Consider the following 26,299-nt stretch of genomic DNA (forward strand, 5'->3'; position numbering starts at 1 on the left):
TATGTACATGTGTAATAAACCTGGCTATTTTCTCTTAAACAACTTAAGAAGAATTGCAAAATGTATGTACGATTGCCTATATTTGTGACAGATGCTGGTCACTCAACAGTCATTTTACCTCCTCCATTTATTTATTTATTTATTATTAATTAATTTATTTATTTAAATCTTTATTGTTGAAAATAATATATATGTCCCCCATTTCCCCCCATTGATCCCCACCCTTACCCCACCCCCCTCCCAGGCCTTCACCACTCTATTGTCTGTGTCCCTGGGTTATGCATATATGCATACAAGTTCTTTGGTTGATTACCTTTATTCCCCCTTCCCCCCGCTTTCCTCTGAGATTCTGCACTCTGAATCTCCTTTTTTTAAAAAAAAAAATTAGCAGAAGCCCTTCTTACTGTACAAGACAAAATGCTAAATAATTTCTTTCTCAACTTCCTTTTCAGCTATGGTATACGCATGGACAAGGTCACTTGCCCATGACACCTGAACAATGGGACCTGAAGGTAAGTTGGCTGTGACATTTGGGAGCAGGTTGTTTTCTCTCATTAAAGGAGACTCATAGGAGGAAATACCCTTCTTTTTCTTGTTACATCTCCTTCTGATGCTTGGAATTGATGCAGCCAACCTAAAACCAAGGACTGAGACACTCACACCAACAAGCAATTTCTTAAATACATTTGTGGGATAGATTACTTCTTTGGATGTGCTAAGGATGGCAGAGTGGAAGACTGCTCTGTCAACATTCTCTGAGTCTATGCCCAATTGTGTTTCCAAAGATGGCCTTGACACTATCTTCCCACACCTGCTCTTCTGCAATGCTACCTTGCTCCTCTCCCACCAGAGGTGGAGCATAATTCCCCTCCCCAGAATCCTGCTGGACCCAGTGACTTGTCATAAGCACAGAGTGTGGAGGAAGTGATGCTGCACGACTTCGGAGGCCAGGTTGCAAGAAGCCTTGCAAATGCATCCTTATACCTTTGGAATGTTTGCTCTTTGGATTCCCCTCTCTGATTCCAGCTGCCATGGTGTGAGACTCTCTAGCTGTTTGGAGGGTCTGCATGGGGTACTGGGTGCACAGGCCCAGCTGAGTCCAGCCTTTAAGTCACCCAGTCTCCAACCATTCATTCTTCCCACCCAGACATTATGAAGCAGAGAGAAGCCGTCTGCGGTGCCTGCCCTAATCCCCTGACCCACAGTGTTTATGAACATAATAAATAGTTGTTGTTTAAGCTGATAGGTTTGGGGAGATGTGTTAAGCAGCAATAAATAGATAGTCGGGACAGTATCCCTACACTCACACCAACAAGCAATGCCTTAAGTACATTTGTTGGATAAGTTCTTCTCTAATGGTTCTGGCAGAACAGTTACAGCATTGTGGTTGACAGCATGGTGTAAGTTTTAGAAAAAGAACTCCAGAGTCAGAACATATGGGTTCAAATCCTGACACTGCACTTAATTGCTATGTGACCTCAGGCAAAGAATTGACTCTCTCTGCCTCAGTTTCCTTATCTGTCAAATGAGGATCACAAAAGTACCTGCCTCATAGGCCTGTTCTGAGAATTAAATGAATTGATCTTTGTGGAGCACTTAAAGAGTGCCTGGCACATGATATTGCATTATTAGCATTTGTTAAGTAAACACTTCCACCTATTCATAATACTCCTTGGTGTTGGTATCTTTTTCTCTCTCTTAATTATCCTATCTTAGTATTTAAGTGTATAGCTTTCTGTCTCTTGATTGCAAATTTCAGATATGATAAAGTGCCCTTAAGACATCTGTCATTATTATCAAATTTTATTATGTCGAACCTTATAATATTGACACTTTGGGAGCCAAAAAGGTCAAATGTCAGCAATTTCATAAAAGTGATGACAGCAAGCATACTTATTTTATATCTACTCTTACAGGGAATGGATACAATGTTTCAACATTATGCATAGTACTTGCTGTAGATACTCTCAGGCTATTTCTTTTGCTAAGAGACTTTTAAAGAAAATCAGGACTACATTTCTGTTTTATAAATTGTGAGTTTTATGCATCTACTGAGAGGCCATATTATTTTTTTTCTTAACCTATTTATAATTAATAATGTGGTGAAATGAGTTGATTTTTTAATGTTAAATCAACCTCTCTTTGTATAAGCCCAACTTGGTCATAATATGTCTTTTTTATTAATTTTTAAAATTGATTTTAGAGGGAAAGGAAAAAAAGGGAGAGGGAGAGAGAGAGAGAAACATCAGTTTGGTGTTCCACTTATTTATGCATTCATTGGTTGATAATTGTATGTGCTCTGACTCCAAAACCTTGGTATATGGGGACAGTGCTCTAACCGACTGAGCTACCTGGCCAGGGCTTTACACACACACACACACACACACACAAAAAAAAAAAAAAAAAAAAAAAAAAAAAAAAAACTTTGTTGTTGAATTTAGTGTTAATATTTTGCTTAGGATAATTTAAATCTACATTTATCAGTGAGGTCACCTCAGTTCCCCTCAAACTCCCCCCCCCCCCCCCCCGTCTTTATTGGGTTTGTTGTCAGGGTTCTGGCAGCTTCACAAAATGAGTTGGGAATGTTATGCCCATTTTGTTCCTTAGAAGCATTTGTGTAAGATTCGAAATTTTTCTGCCAGAGGAGCCAGCTGGGCCTGGAGAGATTGATTGATTGACATATTTTGGACTTATTCAATTTCCTTAAAGGTTATAAGACTATTTGGGTTTTCTATTCCTTTTGATTTAGATATAGTGAGACATTTGTCCAGGGCCTTGTCTGTTTCATTTAAACTCAAGAATTAGTTGGAATAAAGGCTTAATAATATATGCCTTGTTGCTGTCCGGTATTTTAAACCCCCTTAATATTTTTATTACTATTTTATCCATTTTCACTGAATTTTTAAATATCACTTATGTTTTTTATGACTAGGAATTCTATTTGACTCTCTGTGCTTGGTTGTTTAATTTTTGTTTTTATGGCTCATACTCTTTGCTCATAATTTCAGTGTGGTTATTTCTATAAACATTTTTAATATTTTTTATTTATATTCTGTGTTTCACAATTTCCATAACTTCCATCTTTGAGTGTCTGATAAGTGCTGGCTGTCATTCATGATATGTCTTTTACTTTTGGGTTTTATGATTTTTGTGAACTCATATTTTTGTGGGAATTTCTTAGAGGCCTTGAATAGAAGTGAGTTATAGTTTAGAGAATATTTATATTTGCCTTTGTGAGACTTCTGAATCTGTAACCATTTTAATCTAATCCTCAGCCTGAGGTATTTTAAACCACCCAGAGGTATGAAGTTGGGCCTCAAAACTGTGTGGGCCATCTTATGCTTAAAAAACTCAAGAGATTTTTTCCCTCCCTATATTTGGACCCAAGTTTCCAGCAGAGGCAATTTCACTTTCAATGGAGGAGAAGCGGTACAACATTCAAAGTGGTTACTTCTAGTTTGTTTTTACATTGAAGGGTAGCCCTTAGGTTAAGGTGACCAGATTTTAACATTGGTAAAGCGGGACACCATTGATGGCGAGGGGGGGGGGAGAGGGGGGGTTCTTTTTTAAAAATATATATTTTATTGATTTTTTTACAGAGAGGAAGAGAGAGGGATAGAGTTAGAAACATTGATCAGCTGCCTCTTGCACACCCCTACTGGGGATGTGCCCACAACCAAGGCACATGCCCTTGACCGGAATCGAACCTGGGACCCTTGAGTCCGCAGGCCGATGCTCTATCCACTGAGCCAAACCGGTTTCGGCCCGGGGGGCGGGGGGGTTCTTGATTAAAAATTTGGTCTATATTGTAATTGCTTTTGGTTTTTTTAATAAAAGGAAATTCACTTCTTAGATCATCGTTGAATTTGCATCCTCTTTTCTTATTCATTATGTTAAAAATCAAAAAAAATAATTTAAAATTATAAATTATTATATACATATTGCTTAAAAACACAGTAAGTAGGTACATAATTACATGAACATATTTTATTGTTAGTTTATAAATTAAATTAATTTGATTGTTATTAAAGTAACTATATTTTAAAAATTATTTTAATCCTATATTTCTTTCTAAATAATAACAATACTAACTTGTATTATTTTTCCTCTGAATTTGCCGTAACGTAAGTCGTGTCACTTTCAAGGCCGGCGCTAGACTTTTTGCCGCCACTATAAAATATAAATAATATGAGTACTGTCTGCTAAATTCAAGAAAATTTATGTATTTATGAAATAAATAAATTACTTACCTAAATTATCTGAATAGCTGATTTGTAATGACATCACTTGTTTAACTAGCTTACTAGCATGCAGTACGATGTGTATCATCTGAGAGACAGTTACAAAATGTTTTCGTCGTTGCCAATCCCAAAAAATGCCATTGTTCATTAAGTCCAAACAATGGTGGTCGAATTCTAACAACTGATCAACAATGTGAACTTTGATAAGCAGTTCTCGATAATCAGTTCTCAACAATTATTTGTTATTATTAAAGTTTAACATTAGCCAAAACCGGTTTGGCTCAGTGGATAGAGCGTCGGCCTGCGGACTGAAAGGTCCCAGGTTCGATTCCGGTCAAGGGCATGTACCTTGGTTGCGGGCACATCCCCAGTAGGGGTTGTGCAAGAGGCAGTTGATCGATGTTTCTCTATCATCGATGTTTCTAACTCTCTATCCCTCTCTCTTCCTCTCTGTAAAAAATCAATAAAATATATTTTAAAAAAAAAAGTTTAACATTATAAAATTAACAAAAATAATATAAAACTCATATCCTGGCTAAATAGCCACATGGCCGCTGAAAACCGTATATTCCCTTCCCGTTCTCCCACCAGTTCCCTAGCTTGTCGTGCATTCTTTCCAAAAATCGAGACAGTAAAGCAACAAACAGACTTTCAAATTACAGGGGGAAAGTTAGGGAGAGGTGGGGGAGATAAGAAATCAAACGAAGGACTTGTATGCACGCATATAAGCATAAACAATGGACGCAAAACTCTGGGGGGTGAGGGCATGTATGGGTGTGGGGTGGGGGGGGTAATGGTAAGATATGTACACATATAATACCTCAATAAAAAAATGAAAAAAAATAAAATAAATAAAATAAAATGTGAAAAAAAAATGCCACGGGACGCGGGACAAATTGTTAAAAATCAGGACTGTCCCGCCAAAAGTGGGACGTCTGGTCACCTTACCTTAGGTGTCTCAATCTTACTTAGAACTGACATGCTGAGGAGGAACTGGGTAATTTATCTTCCCTGTGCCTGTAAAGAGGTGTAAACCAAAGTTGAAATTTACCTCGTTTAGCAATGCTCTAGAGCAGTGGTCGGCAAACTCATGAGTCAACAGAGCCAAATATCAACAGTACAACGATTGAAATTTCTTTTGAGAGCCAAATTTTTTAAACTTTAACTTCTTCTAACTCATATCTTCTTCAAAATAGACTCGCCCAGGCCGTGGTATTTTGTGGAAGAGCCACACTCAAGGGGCCAAAGAGCCGCATGTGGCTCGTGAGCCGCAGTTTGCCGACCACGGCTCTAGAGTGAAGGCCAGATCTGTCAATGTTGTTCATACTTCCCTGGATTTCTACATTCACTTAATTTTGGCCCAAGCATCCCTTACTTTGTCAGCTTCTAGGTGCATTTTACTTACCTTACCCAGAATTTTTGTTGTTTACATCAGAGTTCCATGAATTTTTGAACATGCTTTCGTAGTTTTTTGTCTTCAACAATTTCTGGGATACTGACATACTTCTAATGTGAATGAAATTTTCTAAAAATGTGGCTAAGTGACTTTGGTTCTTTATTTATACTTTTTGTACTTGTAGGAGTAGAAAGTCCTAAAATGATTTAAGTGCTTTATAGTCATCAGTTTTTCATACTAATATGTGCTGGTTAAGTATGCTTAGCCAACAGTATGTTAGTTGTGGTTAGTTGGCTTATCTACTTTAAGAATTGGTTTAATGACACAAACGTGATTATTTGAATCTTTGCTTTGGCTTTTTGGCATGGCCTCAGACAACCTTCCTAATCCTGGCCACCCAGTTTGTTAATTAAGGCTTAGTCATAAGAAAGAGCAGAAGAGCATTGAAAAGAACAACCAAAGTGTACACTTTTGGTTAAGATGCAGCTTTGGGGTGCAGGCTAGAAGAGGTCAATGGGGGAAAAGGAGGGACTTCTGTAATACTTTCAACAATAAAGGTAAGTTTTTAAAAAAAAAGATGTAACTTTTGATTGTGTGAATAAATCTCTGCTGCCCCCTAGAGTCCAGTTAAGGATACAGGTACGCGTACTTTTTCAGCTATGGAGCAAGTGTCTAAATCCATTTAACTTTAAAAGCAATTTCTTGTGTGGTATTATAATATTTACATTTACAGATAAAAGAAGATATTTTTCTAGAAATGTATCAGTTTAGATTCAAATAAGAAAACAGAAAATACTCTAAGTATTTCAAACAAGGATTTAATAAAGGCATTTAAGAGCTTATAAAAATCTCTTGGAAAGAAGGAGTAAAAGTCAGGGAGAACTGTTGCTAGCTTTCAAATTAATAACCAATTTTTCCAACATCATTAGTGAATATTGTTTCATTTTTTATTGATTTATGATGTTTTTCTCATGTTTAAAGATAAGTCGAGTTGGGCATATTAAAATTTGTAAGAGTTTACTGAGCACCAATCTATCTGAATGTGGCAGTGCCCAGTGGGGAGGGGCTAGGAGTGCTCCACAAATAGGAGCTATGGGGAGGACCTACATAGAGAAAAGGTGGGAGCAAATCAAGGGAACTTTGGCAAGAACTTGAGTATTTACCTTATTTGGAAAAGCCTAGTTGCCTGTTTGTGACTGGTTGCCCTTAGTTTTTTATTTCTTAACTTTAAGGCATTTGCTGGCTTTGGTTTGGTTAGGCTGCTAAGGTACTAGAACCACCTCAGTCTAATGGCCTCCTCATCATATATCAACAATAAGGTTTATCTCCAGGCTACTTGTGCTATTTTGTTGCTCTATGTTAACATTATCTATGCAGTGTTGTGACCCTCCATTGCATTTTTGTATTTAATATTTTTAGAATTATGTTTTTCTTTAGAATTATAACATTTTAGTATCTAATAAATTTAAGTTTTTTTCATTAAGTCTCTCAAAAAATATATTTGCATATATATATATATATATATATATATATATATATATATATATATATATATTTTTTTTTTTTTTTCAGAGAGGAAGGGAAAAGGAGAGAGAATCATTGATTGGCTGCCTCCTACACAACTCCTACTGGGCATTGAGCACACAAACTGGACTGCCTGCCAGCCTGATCGTCCCTAACTGCTCCCCTGCTGGCTTGATTGTCCCTAATCACCTCTGCCTCGGCCGCACACCCGGGACCCAGGATTCCCTCCCTCTGGTCAGCCATAGGCGTCCAGGCCGACTGCAGCCACAGGGGATGGTGGGCAGGTGGCTTCGCCTGGGCTGCAGCTGCAAGTGCTGGCGCCTGGGGCCACGGGGTGGGAGGCGTCTCTGTCTCCTGGGCCACAGCCAGCCCGAGGTACTGGTGCCCGGGGACTGCGGGGTGGGCAGCTTCTCCCACAGGCTCGGAGTGGCTGGGGGGTGGGGCCGCTGCCATCTTTTCAGATTAATTTGCATACTCATTCCTGATTGGCTGGTGGGCGTAGCAGAGGTACAGTCAATTTGCATCTTTCTCTTTTATTAGTGTAGATTGACTTTTTTAAAAAATTTTTTTGTTTGTTTGTTTTTTAAATTTCTTTATTGGTTATGGTGTCACATAATTGTCCTCACCCCCCTATTCCCATCCCAAATCCCTCCTCACGTATGCCCCCACCCCCCTGTTGTCCATGACCACTGGTTAGGCTTATATGTATGCATACAAGTCCTTTGATTGATCTCCCCCTTTCCCCTCCCCTCCCCTGCTTTCCCTCTGAGGTTTGACAGTCTGGTTGATGCTTCCCTGTTGCCAGGTCTGTTTTTGTTCTTCAGCTTATGTTGTTCATTATTTCCCTTAGATGCATGAGATCATGTGATACAAGAAATACACTTATAAGAACTGAAAATGAGACAAGCCATAATGGTTATTTGCTGGGAGGTAAATGAATCAGTCTGTAGTGAGTTTCTTTCTGTGCCAACAGTTCTTTTGAGTCTCAATTTCAATGTCGAACATTTCCTTATGTGTACATGTCAGCAATGATATTTCAGTTCTGGGTGGTGGACAAATGGTAGTGATGCAGGTCCAACCGTCTCTGGTTTAGTTCTGGGCATCCTTCAGCGGTGCACAACTGCTGTCTGCTAGTATGGGAAGGCCACATCAGCGTCTTCCATCTCTGGACTGTTTCTCTTCTGTCTTCATGGCTGGAGCAGTCCTGTCAATTCCTCTCTATTGCAGGAATCCACATGGTCTTGGAGTTATTTTCTGAAAATATACAAACATATTCTCGACCAAAAGTTAGTAAAGGAATATTTTCTATAAATTTGACTTGGGGTCCTTTTTCATTTTTTTTTTTTGCCCAAATGCTTTTCTTCTGGCTTGTTTTGAGACCATGTGTTTTTTTCATGGGTTTCTTGCTGTTAGCATTACAGATTAAACTTAATTTTCTAAAGTAAAAATTTTCTAGATGTAATTTACTTACAGGATATTTTTCCTTATATGATATTCTTCTGCTATCACCCCCTTTTTTAAAATTTAAATATTAGGAGGCTTTTGGGAATTTTATAATGTAGTCTTGATAGCTTTTACATTTTAATTTTTTGCACTAAAATATGACTGCTTTAGGTCATTACATGTTATGCAATTTTACCATGAGATGAATTGCCAATCAAAATTCTTGTTAACACTTTAAGAACAGCTTTTGGTACAGTACATTCAGTTTTTCTAGAATATTTGCTTGTTTCAATTAGTCAATTTAAATTACTCTGAGGACTTGACTACTATTCTCCTGTCAAAATCAACACTCTAACAACAATCTTATTTTACCCTGTGTATATTAGTGGAAAGGATTATTTGCCTTCTTGAGTAGGCCCTGAGCATTCCTGGTCCTAGGCTGGATTTGGATATCAAAGACCCACTTCCCCACGCCATGGCTACAAGACATCTCAAACAAGTCTTGTTATAGTGAGAGGGCATCTGCTGTCGGCCAAGTCTCTGTTTGTTACCTGGGTCCCGATTTGAGCTGTGCATGGGAAGCAAAGCAGCCATGGGGGCAGGAGACCTCCCTCAGAAGAGATGAAGGTTCAGGCCCCTGCAAAGTTGGGTGGGGTGAGGGTCTGTGCCCCACCTTTGTTGACCCCCAAGTTCTCTCCTGATGGCCCCTCTGCAACTGTGCCTGTCTTAGGTTGTTCCTTCCCTGAGGAATCTTACCCATCTCTGGCTAACCAGCCATCCTCCGGGGCCAAGCAGGGTGATGTGAGGTTCGGTTCTGTCTCCTTTGTATCCTATGCCCCCATGGCCTCCATGCCCAGCACCTGCCTTGGGATCCCCTCGCCTGCTGGCGAGGCCCCAGCATTGATCACATATCTTGGGGAACCCAGGTTTCTTCTCCAGGGAGGGCCCAGCTCACCCCACTTGGCAAGAAACAGATCCATGGTACCAGCTATCATGATGCTTCAACCTCGGCATGAACAGAAAGCTCAGGCAACAGCTGTGGGCAACTGGACCGCGCGAAGAGGGTCCCTCTTGGCCAAAAGGGCAAGAGGTGCCAATATAGAATGCTCAGGTGCCTTCCCAGGTGGCCCTCTGCACTGTGGAAGGGATTAAATCTTTTCACATTGTTTTTAAATTGCTGCCAGACATTCAAAGAATTGGTTTGTAAGTTTGTTTGGGATAATTGTACATTATGCTGTTGTAATTCTAAACTATCAAGAGATGTGTTACCTTTGTCTCCAAGCACCAAAAAGATGATTTTTTTGATGATTCCCAAGGGTGCGAGGTACTATTATAGGCAATGGGGGTAACACAAATCTGGGTAAAATTATAGTGACATTGTAGAATAATATCATGTATGGATATTCTTTGCTCTAGGCCATGGCAATTCCATTTCAAACTGGCTATCAATTTCTTTTTGTATAGACAAGGTCTTAGTTACATTTTCTGCACCTCTCCCAGGAGCAAGTAGTGGTAGTCCCTTCCTTTGGTGTCCACACAAGCCAGAAACCTCTCTTTAATTTTACACACCAAGGAGCAGTGGTTTGATTTTGTGTCGTACAAAGGGGAAGTTGGGTGGCGACCCTGGTGTAATTATACTTCCTTGCCCCACCCATGGTCCTCCTGGATTACCAAGGTGTTGGTATTATTGGTGACATTAGTGGGGGAGGGGGTGTCAGCCCATCTAAAGGCTCCAACCCATGAAGGGTTAGAAACATAAGTCCAAAATACTTCCCCTTTAGCCCCAGTTAATCTTACCGTCTTGCTGATGACTGCTAGCATGGCAGGAAAGACGTTCTCAGGTGTTCTCATGGTTCCGGTTATCTCACACATTCTTTTTATTTTATTTTATTATTATTATTATTTTACATATGTGTCCTTATCCCCCCATCATCCCCTACCCCCCAGTCATGCCCCGCCCCCCTGTTATCTGTGTCCATTGATTAGGCTCATATGTATGCACACAAGTCCCTTGGTTGATCTCTCCCCCTTACTGAGGTACAGTCAATTTGCATCTTTCTCTTTTATTAGTGTAGATTGACTTTTTAGAGAGAGAGGAAGGCAGATGATGAATATTTGGCTAGCTGAAGGAAGATGGGAGGAAGATAAGGAAGTGTCCTATTTGACAGTATAGAGGCATAAAGTGCAAGGTCAAGTCAGGCAACTGTAAATGGTTGGGTATGTTTGGAAGATGAGAGGGCTGGAGAAAGTGGTGAGAAGTGACACAGGAAAGTGAAGCTAAGGAATTAATATTTTATCTTGAAGACATCGAAGACTTCTAAGCAGTTTTCACAACATGCTCAGATTTGCAAACTTGAAAGATAAATATTTGGAGCAGTGATGACACTTTTTTTTTAATTTCTTTATTGATTAAGGTGTCACATATTTGTCCTCATCCCCCCATTTCCCATCCCCCACCCCTCCCCACGGATGCCCCCACCCCCCTGTTGTCCTTAACCATTGGTTAGGCTCGTATGCATGCACACAAGTCCCTTGGTTGATCTCTCCCCTCTTCCCCCACCCTCTCCTACCCTCCCTCTGAGGCCCAACAGTCCGATGACACTTGATAAATAACTCCCCGCTTTCCCACCCAGGTTCTGGGCCAGTTGAAAAATAAAATCTATATATATAAAAGCCTAAGCGACCATCGCAACTGAACGGACAACTGAACAGGCTGCGTGGGGCGAACAGGCCGGCAGGGGGGTTAGGGAGGGGCAACCAAATGACCGAATAGCAGGCTGCTGCATGGGGCAACCAGGCCCACAGGGGGGGCAGTTGGGGGCAACCAGGACAGCAGGGGGGGGGGGAGTTAGGGGTGACCAGGCCATCGGGGGGGGGGGACAGTTGGAGGTAACCAGGCCAGCAGGGGGGCAGTAAGGGTTGACCAGGCTTGTGGGGGGGGGGGCAGTAAGGGGTGACCAGGCTGGTGGGGGAGGCAGTTGGGGGCCACCAGGCTGGCAGGGGGGGGGCAGTAAGGGGCGACCAGGCTGGTGGGGGGTTGGCAGTTGGGGGCAACTAGGCCAGCAGGGGGGTAATTGGGGGTGACCAGGCCAGCAGGGGGTGCAGTTAGAAGTGATCAGGCAGGCAGGCAGGTGAGCAGTTAGGAGCCAGTGGTCCCGGATTGTGAGAGGGATGTCCAACTGCCGGTTTAGGTCCCATCCGCAGGATCAGGCTTAAACTAGCAGTCAGACGTCCCCCAAGGGGTCCCAGATTGGAGAGGGTGCAGGCTGGGCTGAGGGGACTCCCCCAAACCCCGGGCACAAATTTCATGCACCAGGCCTCTAATAAAATAAAGATAATCTGTTTTACTGATAAAACAGGCTACTCAGTGCCAAACCCCAGAATCGGGCTGACTTGACTCCCATCACAGGCAGCAGTGGCTGGGTAGATCTCTTCCTGCCAGGGCAGGGCGTATGCTCCTGCAGTGCTTATCCCAAAGAGAAGGGAAAAGAAGGGGATGGCCAGGATGTGACCACCTTTCTTCTTTCACGATCATAATCAGATAATTGAGTGGAGGATATCACTCCACATGGAAGGAAAACAGTATTTCTGGATTTTTCTTTTTCTCTTAATCACAGTCCCACACCAGCCCCCCAGCCCAGGGTTCCAGAGCTGGGAAGAGAAATTCCTGTAACTCTGGGCTGTAAAAACCAGCTGGAATAATGGCTGAGTGACAGAGGCTGCTGGAGACTCAGGCAGTCCCTCTTAAAGGGCCAGCACATGAACTTACACAGTCCAGCTCCCTCTGAACTCCAGTCAGCACTAAACAGGCTGAACAGTGCTGGAATCAGTGCTGACTGGAGGCATTAGGAGAATCAGGGACTTATGAGGAAAAACTGGATTGTCTGGCATAGGGGCAGGAACTTGGGGGTGGCTTTCTCCCAGATGGAGGTGCTTGCAGGTGTCTTGTTCCTGTGCTGAAACCTCCCCTGTCCCAGAGCTGACTGGCAGCCATATCTGAGTTTCCATCAGTGTGCCTCACACTGTTTGCTCCATCCTGGTGATTCCCTGAGACCTTACCCCATCCAACTTGCAGTCCTATCCAAGCTGCTTGCAGCTGCTTTTCCATATGAATGTCCTGTCCTGGCTCAGACTTCAGACTTTCCTAAAATGTCTTAAACAAGCAGCAGCTGGCATCAGCATGGCATATACCTATTGATAAGAGGCCCAAGACCCAGCGCTAGCTCCAGCCTGCCTTGCTTCACAGCTTGGCCTTGCTGGGCACTTTTAAGCCTAATACAAATAGCAGCCATCTGCAGATAGCTTGGCATCTCCTGCCAGGTGGCCCCAGGCAGTGGCTGACTTTGCATCTCTCAGGAGGCTCCAGAGCCAGTGCACCTGGTAGACAGCTTCAGAACATACCAGATTATAACTCGGCACATCCACAAGTGACACACTCAAGGGGAAGACTCAGTGAGCACCAAAGTCCCACTGAAGCTAGTCCTGCTCCATAGGGGTCTCTCCTGCACAGCTACTCTTCCAATGTAGTCACAGCTGGTCCTCACAGCCAATTGGCCTGTAGGTCAACTCCTCCCAGTGGCACCAACAGCAATCAAAGCTCAACTACAACAAGATGGTGCACATAGCCTACACAGGGGTGCACCTAGTGCCCAGCTCAGGTGACTGGGAAGGCTGAACCACTGGGCCCTACTACATACATAAGGCCACTCTACTAATTCCAGGAGGCATAACAGCTCTACATAATATATGGGAACAAACAGAGGGAAGCAGCAAAAATGCGGAGACAAAGAAACATGTCACAAATGAAAGAACAGAAGAAATCTCCAGAAAGAGAAATAATGAAATGGAAGCAAGCAAGCTACTTGATACAGAGTTCAAAACAATGTTATAAGGATGCTTAAGGAACTTAAGAAGAGCTTCAAAGGGACTCAAAGTGAGCTTCAAGGGACTTTGTGAGACTTTTAAGGATCTTAGAATTTCAAAGACATAAAAAAGAACCAGTCAGAAATTAAGCATACACTAACTGAAATAAAGAATAATTTACAGGGATTCAACAGTAGAGGATTCCAAGAATCAAATCAACAATATGGAATATGAGGAAGCAAAAAACACCCAATCTTAACAGCAAAAAGAAACAATATTCCAAAAATATGAAAATAGTGTAAGGAGCCTTTGGGACAACTTCGAGGGTACCAACATTCACATTATGGGGGTGCCAGAGGAGAAGAGAGAAAGCAAGATATTGAAAACCTCTTTGAATAAATAACAGAAAACTTCCCCTACCTGATGAAAGAAATAGACTTACAAGTCCAGGAAGCACAGAGAGTCCCAAACAAGAGGAACCTAAAGAGGCTACACCAAGACACATCATAATTATAATGCCAAGGATTAAAGACAAAGATAGAATCTTAAAAGCAGCAAGAGAAAAGCAGTTAGTAACCTCTAAGGGAGTACCTCTACCAATGTCAGCTCATTTATCAACAGAAACTCTGAAGGCCAGAAGGGAGTGGCAAGAAATATTCAAAGTGATGAATAGCAAGGACCTACAACCAAGATTACTCTACCCAGCAAAGCTATCATTAAAAATTGAAGGTCAGATAAAGAGCTTCAGAGACAAGAAAAAGTTAAAGGAGTTCATCACTACCAAACCAGTATTGCATGAAATATTAAAGGGTATTTTTTAAGAAGAGGAAGAAGAAGAAAAAGAAGAAAATATTTTTTTAAATGAACAATAAAATGGCAATAAATACATATCAACAATTTAATCTAAAAATCAAAATAAATGAACAAAGAATTTAATGAACACAAGCTAATAAGTAAAATAAAACCAGAGACATGGAAACATGGAACAGACGGACAAATCTGAGAGGGTCAATGCGCATCATAGCAACCTATATAATCTCTATATATAAAAGGCTAAGCGACCATCGCATCCAAAACAACTGAATGGATGACCAAACAGGCTGTGTGGGGCGATCAGACTGGCAGGGGAGTTAGTGAGGGGTGACCAAACAACCAAGCAGCAGGCTTTGTGGGGTGACCAGGCCAGCAGCGGTAGCAGTGAGGGGTGACCAAATGTCTGAGCAGCAGGCTGCATGGGGCTACCAGGCCCGCAGGGGGGGGGCAGTTGGGGGCAACCAGACTGGCTAGGGGTGGCAGTGAGGGATAACCAGGCTGGCAGAGGGGAGCAGTGAGGGGCAACCAGGTTGGCGGGGGGGGGCAGTTGGGGGCAACCACACCAGCAGGGGGTGCAGTAAGGGGTTACCAGGCCAGCGGGGGGTGGGGGGTGGGCACTAAAGGGCGACCAGGCTGGCAGGAGGGGGCAGTTGGGGGCAACCAGGCTGGTGGGGAGGCAGTTGGGGGTGACTACGCCTGCAGGGGGGGCCGTTGGGAGTGACCAGGCCAGCAGGGGGGGAGGCAGTTAGGTGCAATCAGGCAGGCAGGCAGGTGAGCAGTTAGGGGCCAGTGGTCGCAGATTGTGAGAGGGATGTCCAACTGCCGGTTTAGGCCTGATCTGCAGGATCGGGCCTAAACTGGCAGTCAGACATTCCCTGAGGGATCCTGGATTGGAGAGGGTGCAGGCTGGGCTGAGGGGACCCCCCACCCTGTGCACAAATTTCGTGCACTGGGCCTCTAGTCCTATATGCATACTAGAGGCCCTCAGCCTGACCTGCGCCCTCTTGCAATCCAGGACCTTTTGGGGGTTGTCAGACTGCCAGTTTTAGTCAGATCACCGCAGGCCAGGCTGAGGGACCCCACCAGTGCATGAATCCATCTGCCCCCTGGTGGTAACAGCTACCTGTCGAAAGGTTGAACGGTTGAACAGTCAGACACTTATCATATTAGGCTTTTATATATACAGATATGCATTACATATGGACACAGATAATAGGGTGGTGAAGGCCTGGGGTGGGGTGGGAACTGGGTGGAGGGAGGCAATGGGGAGGAAAGGGGGATATCTGTAATACTTTCAAAAATAAAGATTTTTATTTTAAAAAAGAGGTTTTGCCCATAATAACAAAAGACAGCACAAAATTATTATAATAAGAAAAAGCTGACAGTTATGCCCCAGATGGGAATATTAACCCCTTCTCATTTTCAAATGCCAATGGCAAAATTAAAAGATAAATATTAATTCTTCTTGCAAGACCAAAGAAATTAAAGTCCAAAATAAATATTCTTGCTATTGTGAATGAAAAGACCAAAGATATGCTCATGCTCCTTTCTCTTCTCCTGTATTCTAGCCACGCTGTCAGTAGCAGAGTGTGGACAAGAGATCAGTTACATGAAGAGAATGCCAACAAATAAATACATCAGTGCATTGAGCAAAACAGGAACCAGTTTACTATGGAAAGGAGATAGGCCATACTAAACACTGTAGCCAGACATGTGGCTCAGTGGTTGAGTGTTGACCTATGAACCAAGAGGTCACTATTCAATTTCTGGTTAGGGCATATGCCCGGGTGTGAGTTCGATCCCCAGTGTGGAGTGTGCAGGTGGCAGCCGATCAATTATTCTCTCTCATTATTGATGTTTCTATCTCTCTCTCTCTCCCTTCCTCTCTGAAATCAATAAAAATATTTTTAAAAATTCTATATAATAAAAGCCCAATATGCTAAGTGTCTGGTCATCCATTCAACCAATCAAAGCATAATATGCTAATGATATGCTAAGGCAGCTCAACTGCTCATTATGATGTGCACTGACCACCAGGGGGCAGATGCTCCAACTGGTAGGTTAGCTTGTTGCTGGGATCTGGCTGATCGGAAATGAGCGAGATGGGCCAGACACACCCTGGAGCCCTCCCGTGGTCCCTCCCCAGCTGGCCAACCTCCTGTGTCCCTCCCCAGCCCTGATCATGCACCAGTGGGGTCCCTCGGCCTGGGCTGCTCCCTCTCGCAATCCGGGTCCCCTCAGGGGGGGCACATTGACTGTCAGGTAGTTCCATCCTATATAATAAAAGTCTAATATGCAAATTGACCGAATGGCAGAACGACTGGTTGCTGTGACGCACACTGACCATCAGGGGGCAGACGCTCAACACAGGAGATAGCCCCTGGTGGTCAGTGCACTCCCACAGGGGGAGCGCCGCTCAGCCAGAAGCCCTGAGCTGGGCTCACGAATGGTGAGCGCAGCGGTGGTGGCTGGAGCCTCTTCCACCTCCAAGGCAGCGCTAATGATGTCTGACTGCTGGCTTAGACCTGCTCCCTGCTAGGGCCCCTGGACAGCAAGAGGGCGCAGGCCGGGCTGAGGGACCGCACCCCCCCAAGTACAAGAATTTCGTGCACTGGGCCCCTAGTAAATAAATAAACACTGTGGTTTTGGCTTGGAATTGAAGATGTATGTGTGAGTTTAGGATCTTTAGATATAGATATTGTTAGTTAGGATTCTCCAAAGAAACAGAACCAAGAGGACATGAGGGAGAGAGAGAGAGAGAGGGAAATTTTAAGGAATTGGCTCATGTGATTCTAGGGGCTGACAAATCTGAAATTTGTAAGGTAGGCCAGCAGGCTAAAGACTAACGGAAGAGTTGATGTTACAGCTCAAGTCTGCTGACAGCATCCCCTCTTCCTCTGGGGATCGCAGTCTTTCTCTGAAGGTTTTAAACTGATTGGATGAGGCCCACCCACATTATGGAAGGTAATCTGCTTTACTCAGTCTACTGATTCAAATGTTTATGTCATATTTTTTTAAAAAAATACCTTCACAGCCACAGTTAGATTTAACCAAATCTCTGGATACTAGAAAAATCAGTCTCAACCCCTTATCTCCCACAGGCTGCCAAGTAAGTGTAAGGGAGGCCAGAGCTGGGAAAAGACAGGAGCTTTTATGGGTAGGAGTAGGCTGGATTAGGATTTGGGTTTGTTTTTGTTTTGGCTTGTGCTTTCTTCCAATCTTTATTTCCTTTATAAATTTACTTGTTGTTATTGTCTAAAAGTAAAAAAAAAAAAAAAAAAGCCAGAGCACATTCCTGAGAATTTTTTGAGGAGTTAGGAGATAGGAGACTGGAGACCTGATTTGAAGAGGTGGGAAGGAAAATAGAACTGTTTTCCACTCATCTTGTCTTGAGTCCAGATGGTTCCATAAACACCAGAAAGACATCAGAAACATTCCTGGAGAGGAAGAGAAATGAAGCCAATGTGTTTGGGCCTCACAGTTACTTTATGAAATGTCAGAAGTAAAACTTTTTGTTCTGAAGAACTGTGACCCTCTCTGTCCTGAAGTCCATAAAGATCGGGCACAGCCAAAAGGCAGGCTGGCTGAGCTGTGCAGTAGCTCCTGGTGGGATTTTAAATGAGCTCCCCTGGGTGGTTTGTGCTGTGTTTTGAAGATGACTTGGCCAGCCTGTCAGAACACAGTGGTGGAAGGCAGGTGGGCAGGAGAGAGGTGGTTTTGGCTTGGAATTGAAGGTGTATGTGTGAGTTTAAGGTTCCCCAGAGCAGGTAACATCTGGGTTGGAATGATAAACAATAACAGCATTCATAAATGCTAAGATATAAAACTTATTAGGAGCTGAGTGTGTTATAGACACTGTTCATTACCTTTTAAAATTCTTAATGATTCAGGTACTATTACTATTACAGATGATAACACTGAGATAAAGAGGGTCTGAGAAACTTGTTCAGGGTCACAAAGCTACTAAGTGACTGCAGAGCTGGTCTGCAGACTCAGGCTAGCCTAATCTAATGCTATTCTGTTTGATTGACAAGTAGAAATTGTTGAGTGGGGTAGGACCTCCAAGTGCAAGGGCATAGAGACCTGGCAGCATGGTGTGCCTGAGAACTTGCATGCTGAGTATCAGTACTGGTAAAATGCCCAGTTTGGATGGGAGAGAGGGAAGAGATGACTAACGTGAGTTAGTGGCCGGGTAAGCTGGCAGCAGATCGTGAACGGTGCTATTTTGTGCACCGTGCAGAGGGAGTTGGGTTTTAGCCTGTTAGAGATGGAGAGAGTTGCATTTTAGAAAGATCATTTTGGTCACAGTGTGGAGATTGATTGGAGAGCACAAAAGGGGAGGGAGGGAGGCACGTTAACAGGCTATTACAATAGCCCAGGCGAACAAGGTAGTGGGACAGGGAAGGAGAGGGTGGGTTTAGGAGACATTTAGGAGTGGACTGAATAGATTTGGTGAAATGGTGAGGGAGTAGAAGGGCTTAAAATGACAGAAAATAAGTTTCAGGCTTGTGCTGCTGTTAATGGGGTGAGACAGAATGGGTGACCATGAAGATGGTGAACTGTGTTTGGACCTGTTGCATTTGAGATGCCTTTGTAACACCCAGGGAACTAGTGGGGTAATGTGTCTTGGCCTCTGCAAAGTGTTTTATTTGTAGGCTTAGCTATGAATAGATGGGAAGAATAGATTACATAATCAGTGCTGTTCTTTAAAAGTCACCCAATTTAGCCCTGGACAGTGTTTCTCAGTAATTAGAGCATCAGCCCACACACAGAAGGGTTGCAGGTTCAATTCCTGGGTTGCAGATTAGCTCCTCACCCCGAGTTGGGGCGAGTGTGGGAGGCAGCCAGTTGATGTGTCTCTCTCACATCCATGTTTCTGTCTCTCCCTCCTCCCCTCCCTTCTACTCTCTCTGAAAAGCAATGGAAAAAATATCCTCAGGTGGAGATTAAAAAAAAAAAATCACCTAATTAAAAAAGCTGTTATTACCATGTAGGTTATTGTTTTTACTTTTTTTTATGTCTACTGCATATTTATATACTGATTTTTTTATTAGTGGCTGTATAGACTATGTCAGTGTTTTGTTCCTGGCTGAACTTTTAATTCCACCTCAAAATATTCTTCTTCTCAGTCTACTGGTATTCATAATATAGAGCAATTTATTTATTTATTTGTTTAAATCCTCACCCAATGACATGTTCTTATTGTTTTCAGGGAGAGGGAGAGGGAGAGGGAGAAGGAGAGAGAGAGGGAGAGAGAGAGAGAGAGAGAGAGAGAGAGAGAGAGAGAGAGAGAGAGAAACATATGTGAGAGAGAGAAAAATCAATTGGTTGCCTTCCATACATACCCGACTGGGGATTGAACCCACAACCTGGTGCCCTGACCAGAATAATACTGTGCTATAGTCCACAATACTTCAACATATCAGTCCATATAAATATTTTTACTAAAAATTGTGTACACATTACAAAAATAAAATAACTTACAAGGCTGTAACTTAAATAAAACATGAAATGGTTTATGGTGGTGGTAGATGTCTGATTTTTAATTCTGTTTATTCCCCTTTCTCCCTGCAGCAATTCTTTGAGGTAGAAGAAGAGATTCCTTCTATGCATGACTTAACTACTGACAAAGTAAATATTTTGGTACTAAAACTGAAGGACCAGGAAGAAGTGATTAAGAAATTAAAAGCAGAATTAGAACATTATGAAGTAAGTTTCAAAGCAAAGAATAATTAATTTAAGTATCTGTAAATAAAGTTATAACTATCTAAAAGCTCGGCTTAAGAATCAAGGAAATACAGGTAATGTATCTTGGGCATCTCTCCACAACATAAGCGAGTCCAACCCTTTTCTGCTCAATGGCACATTCTAGAAAACCCATAATAGTTATAAATAAGAGCAATAAAATTGTTCTCAATTTTAAAATAATAGGAATAAAATAACTTGTCTTCCACTGCAAAAAAAATGTTTCCACTCTAGAGGAGCCTTTAAATAGACTTCTGTTTTAATTCTGAAGATTCCTATCCTTTTTTACAGACCAGATAGCTTGAAAGACACAAAACTATCTCCCCAAGTCAAAGGCTTCCCTGAAGCCAGCTTGGAACAGGATGACCTTAAGGAGAAATATCAAGAAGAAACGTCTCAGAGGGTTTCCCCCCAGTTCTTTCTGTTGAAGTGGGAGCCAAGAGCTGCTTTCCTGCTCAAAAGACTGATGGGAACAAACTGGAAAGAGAGAGAGCGAAAACGAGAGCCTATACTCCTGTCAAGGAGAAGAATTTTAAGGGCTGTGGAAAGTGTGGACCCTGAAGATGAATTCATTTTCATCTCGTCAGCTCTGAGCCCCTGGGTTATCCTGGCTCAGCCACAGTCCAAGCCACAGAGGGGTTTTATTCTTACGTCTGAGAGCAAGAGGCTGATCAGACGAGTAGGAGAGGCTTGCAGGGAGGCTGGAGGAATAACAATCTATTGAATATCAACTGGCAGATGCGAGGTGCCTCATCAGTGGTACCTCTTTTTTCTTTTCCAATTGAATTTGTTGGGATGAGCTTGGTTCACAAAATCATACAAGGCTTCAAGTGTACAACTCAACAAAACATCACCCGCACACTGCATTGTGTGCCCATCGCCCCAAGCAAACTCTCTTTCTGTCCCAATTCCCATCCCCCTTTGCCCACCTCCACCTGCCCCAGCCCCCTTTCCCTCTGGCTATCACCACACTATTGTCTGTGTCTATGTGTCATATTTTGCTTAATCCCTTCTCCTTCTTTCATCCAGTCCCCCAAACCCCTTCCCCTCTGACAGCTGTCACTCTGTTCCATGTGTCCTTGCTTCTGTTTCTATTTTGTTCGTCATTTTATTTTGTTCATTAGATTCCACATATAAGTGAGATAATCTGGTATTTGTCTTTCTCTGACTGGCTTATTTCACTTAGCATAATAATCTCCAGGTGCATTCATGCTGTCACAAAAGGTAAGATTTTCTTTTTTACGGCTAAGTAGTATTTTATTGAGTAAATGTACCACAGCTTTCCTATCCACTCATCTATTAATGGCCACTTGGGCTGTTATCATATCTTGGCTATCCTATATAATAAAAAGCTAATATGCAAATTGTTCCCTTGACCGATAGGGGTGGGCTGGCTGGACCCCACCCATGCACAAATTTGTGCACTAGGCCTCTAGTTATCCTACCTAATAAAAGAGTAATATGCAAATTGACCACACGCTCGCTATACCCAAGCCACGCCCACCAGCCAATCAGGGCGAGTATGCAAATTAACCCAACCAAGATGATGGTTAATTTGCATACAGACCTGGGTCCAGGGATCCTCCTTGGCACCCAGGTCACTCCCAGCTGGCCATCAGGCAGAGGCTTTAGGCTTGGGAAGGGGCTGAGCCTGTGATGGGAGGGGCGGAGGGGGTTAGGGGTGGGGGAAACCACTTCCCAAGCCTAAACCTGGGACAGAGGCTTTAGGCTTGGGAAGGGGCTGAGCCTGTAATCAGAGGTGCAGGAGGGGGAACTCCTTCCCAAGCCTAAACCTGGGGCAGAGGCTTTAGACTTAGGAAGGGGTCAAGCCTGTGATCGAAGGTTCCGGGCGGGGGGTGGGGGAAGACCCCTTCCCAAGCCTAAACCTGGGGCAGAGGCTTTAGGCTTGGGAAGGGGCTGAACTTACAATTGGAGGTGCGGGGGGTTGGTGGGGACTCCTTCCCAAGCCTAAACCTGGGGAGGAGGCTTTAGGCTTGGGAAGGGGATGTGCCTGCAATCGGAAGTTCTGAGCAGGGGGTGGTGGTGGGGGGACAACCACTTCCCAAGTCTAAACCTGGAGCGGAGGCTTTAGGCTTAGGAGAGGGCCAAGCCTATGATCAGAGGTGCCGGAGGAGGGCGGGGACCCCTTCCCAAGCCTAAAGCCTGCGGTGGAAGCTTTAGGCTTGGAGGGAACCCCTTCCCAAGCCTAAAGCCTGGGGTGGAGGCTTCAGGCTTAGGAAGGGGCCAAGCCTATTATCGGAGGTGCAGGAGGTGGGGAGGGACTCCTTCCCAAGCAGAAACCTGGGGTGGAGGCTTTAGGCTTGGGTAGGGGCTGAGCCTGTGATCAGAGGTTCTGTGTGTGTGTGTGTGGGGGGGAACCCCTTCCCAAGCCTAAAGCCTGAGGTGGAGACTTTAGGCTTAGGAAGGGGCTGAGCTTGGGATCAGAGGGAAGGGGAAAAAATCAATGGAAACATATCCTCAGGTGAGGATAAAAAAAAAAAAAAGGAAATGTCATATTCTATGAAAGACACATCTTGAAAATGCTTAAAGAAAGTTGTCATTTTTTCATGGTGAAGGGACTGGGGTCTGTGGTGATGAAAATACCTTGGTGGCTGCGGTGACTGGCAGTGGCTACAGCAGAGGGGTGATGGGGCGGGCGCCTTCCCCTGATCAGCCCGGTCGCCTCAAGCAAAGGGAAGCCAGACTGTGGCTTAGGTCTGCTCCCAATGGGGAGTGGGCTTAAGCCATCCATAGGACATCCCCTGAGGGCTCCCCCAGTATGTGACAGGGGGCAGGCTGGGCTGAGGGACCCCTCCCCAGTGCACGAATTTCGTGCACCGGGCCCCTAGTACTAAATAATGCTGCTAAGAACATAGGGGACATATATTCTTTCAAATTAATATTTTGGGTTACTTTGGGTATATTTCCAGAAGTGGGATCACTGGATCAAAAGGCAATTCCATTTTTAAATTTTTGAGCAAACGCCATACTGTTTTCCATGGTGGCTGCACCAATCTGCATTACCAGGGTTCCCTTTTCTTCACATCCTTGCCAGCACTTGTTTGTTGATTTATTGATAGCCATTCTGACAGGCGTGAGGAGATGTCTTACTGTATTGTGGTTTTAATTTGCATCTCTGTGATGATTAGTGATGTTGAGCATTTTTTTCATATGTCTCTTGGCCATCTGTATGTACTCTTTAGAGAAGTGTCTATTCAGGTCCTTTGCCCATTTTTTAATTGGGTTGTTTGTCCTCTTGGTGTTGAGTAGTATACGTTTTTTATACATTTTGGAAGTTAACGGCCTTATCAGATGTGCCATTAGTAAATATGGTCTCCCATTCAGTGGGATCCCTTTTCATTTTGTTGATTGTTTCTTCTGCTATACAAAAGCTTTTTAGTTTGATGTAGTCCTATTGTTTATTTTTTTCTTTTGTTTCCCTTGCCTAAGGAAATATATCTGCAAAAATATTGCTACTAGAAATTTCTGAGATTTTACTGCCTCTGGCTTCTTCTAGGATTTTTATGGTTTTGTGACTTATATTTCACTCTTTAGTCCAATTTGAGTTTATTCTTGTGTATGGTATAAGTTGGTGGTCTAGTTTCATTTTTTTTTTTTGCATGTATTTGTCCAATTTTTCCAATGCCATTTATTGAAGAGACTGAGACTCCACCAAAAATTACTAAACCTGATAAATGAATTTGGCAAAGTAGTAAGATATAAAGTTAATATTCAGAAATTGGCAGGAGTGAGCTGGGAGAGGTCAATGGGGGAAAAGAGACATATGTAATACTTTCAACAATAAATAATTTTTTAAAAAAAGAAATCAGTGGCATTTTTATACATCAATAATAAACTATTACAGAGAGAAATTAAGAAAACAATCTCATTTACTATTGCAACAACAACAACAAAAATGGTACCTAGGAATAAATTTAGCCAAGGAGGTAAAAGATCTGTACTTGGAAAATTATAAGATACTGAAGAAAGAAATTGAGGAGGATACAAATAAGTTGAAGCATATACCATATTCATGGATAGGAAAAATTAACACCATTAAAATTTCCATACTATCCAACACAATCTACAAATTTAACACAATTGCTATTAAAATACCAATGGCATAGCTCACAGATCTAGAACAAATATTTCAAAAACATACAGAACAACGAAAAACCCCAAATGGCCTCAGTAGTCTTGAGAAAGAAAAACAAAGTTGGAGGTATCACACTACCTGATAATCAAGCTATACTACAAAGCCATAGTACTCAAAACAGCATGGTACTGGCATAACAACAGATATATAGGTCAATGGAACAGAATATAGAGCAGAGAAATAAACCCATGCCTTTATGGTCAATTAATATTTGACAAAGGAGGCAAGAACATGGAATGGGGTAAACTGGTACCTCTTCTTATCTCACAGATCAGTTTACAAATGAGGAAGCAGAGACAGGGTGGTTAAGTAACTTCCCACTAGACATACAGCTAGTAAATGGCATATGAGCCTGAGGTCCAGCTGAATCCACAGCCTACAGAAGGAAGTGGAGCTCTGTGCTCTACAGTAAGGATTAAAGGTTGTTTTATATATACATATACATATATCTATATATATAAAAGCCTATACAAATTGTCCCCACGGGAGTTCAACTGGGAGACCAATCCCTCACTATGACGTGTGCTGACCACCAGGGTGCGGCACGGAATGAAGGAAGACCCCAGCCGGCAGCTGGAAGGAAAGCCCAAGCCAGCAGCCGGAAAGCCCCAATCAGCCCTGATCTGTCAGGCCTAGGGACCCTACCCATGCACAAATTTCATGCACTGGGCCTCTAGTATAAACACATATACTAGTATATGATTATATTATTACTGGAGGCCTGGTTCACGAATTCGTGCACGGGTGGGGTCTGGCCGGCCCTCCCCGATCTGGGCCGATCAGGCCAGGCTGGCTGGAGGGAGGAGATGCAGGAGGTTGGCTGGCCAGCCCCACCCCCGATAGGGGTAGGGGGACCAATCAGGGGCAGGGTCGGCTGGTGGGAGGAGCCACAGGCAGTTGGCAGGTCGGCCCTGCCCACTGATCGAACTCCCGGTCAAGGGGACAATTTGCATATTATCCTTTTATTATATAGGATAATGTATATTTCTATTATAATGTATATTATTATAATTAATATGTCACATGTATAATACATGTAAATATTGAGACACTAATAAAAATATGAGAAGTTACAAATAAAATCACTAGGAAGAAACACTTATGAGCTGGTGGTCCCTTTAAGTATAATCTTAAATTCCACACTTATAACTTTGAAGTTAGAAGAGACAAGGAATTGAACATGTATCCTTCTAAAGGACTTTGCTTACTAACTGGCTCAGGTTGGTGAAGGAATGTTGACCTTGGAGGTGAAGGAAGATCCAGTTTTTGCATTTACTTTCCTGAACCTTTTCATGGGTCTATATTACCACTATTTTTTAGGTAAAATTATTCAATATAAAAGGCTAAAAAAAATGTTTGGGTTTCAGCTGTTAGTTTTGCCTTGGCCAAAGAAATGCAGCATCAATTCGCAAGGCCATTTTGATTCATTTATTTTCCATTTGTGAACTGGAAAGTGATACCTGCCTGGCTAAGAGAGAGTTATGAGAAGGGTACCTGTTGTACTGGATATGAATTGCTTTGAGTTCTTTGAAAAAAGATAAGCCTATGAATTCTAGTTATCATTATGAGGAAGCTCTAAGTTTATGTGCCCTTCCGGTTGACCTTCCATGAAATGCACTGAGCAGGCCTCTGGACTGTTGATAAGGTCCCAACTTGCTAATTGAACTCATTCCACTAAAACATGAGGTCTAACTGGGAGTGTTTTCATCTCTAAGTGTTGTCAGCTGGTTACCTGGTCTGTCTGAATGTCCTGGACAAGGATGGAGGTGGCTTTGTGAGGAGGACAAGAGGTGGGAGTTTCCACCCTGCTGCCCTGTAAGCAGGGTGTTCTTTGGCTCAGGTTGGCATCCCACGGACCTGGCTAATCTTCTTCAATTTTTCCCCAAGGTGACCACATCCATTTTCATGTAAACACCCTAAGATTTGAGGAAGATGAGATAAATCTGATTAACTGGGTCCATACGTTTTCCCAGCTTCACCAGGACTAGTGCGCATTTCAAGAACACGAAATAAATGCCACAAAAACAGATCACATACTGTAGAAAATAACTCTGGAAAAATACTTTTCAAATAATCCTCTAAAAACTAGCTTTCCTAAAACTCCATGCCACTTAAATT

General features: G+C 42.9%; 1 protein-coding gene across 1 annotated transcript in view; it reads left to right on the forward strand.

The window, feature by feature from the left end:
* LOC307102562 (uncharacterized protein C10orf67, mitochondrial) overlaps window positions 1-26,299 on the forward strand; it is a gene marked incomplete at both ends in the record, with an annotated part of 171,412 nt that overhangs the window by 31,441 nt on the left and 113,672 nt on the right. The window contains one exon of the mRNA XM_079776167.1: window positions 19,855-19,989. Within this exon, the coding sequence (XP_079632293.1) occupies window positions 19,855-19,989 (135 nt within the window). The remainder of the gene's footprint in view (window positions 1-19,854; window positions 19,990-26,299) is intronic.

The sequence above is a fragment of the Cnephaeus nilssonii genome (assembly GCF_951640355.1).
Source record: "Cnephaeus nilssonii genome assembly, chromosome: 1".
Taxonomy (NCBI): Eukaryota; Metazoa; Chordata; class Mammalia; order Chiroptera; family Vespertilionidae; genus Cnephaeus; species Cnephaeus nilssonii.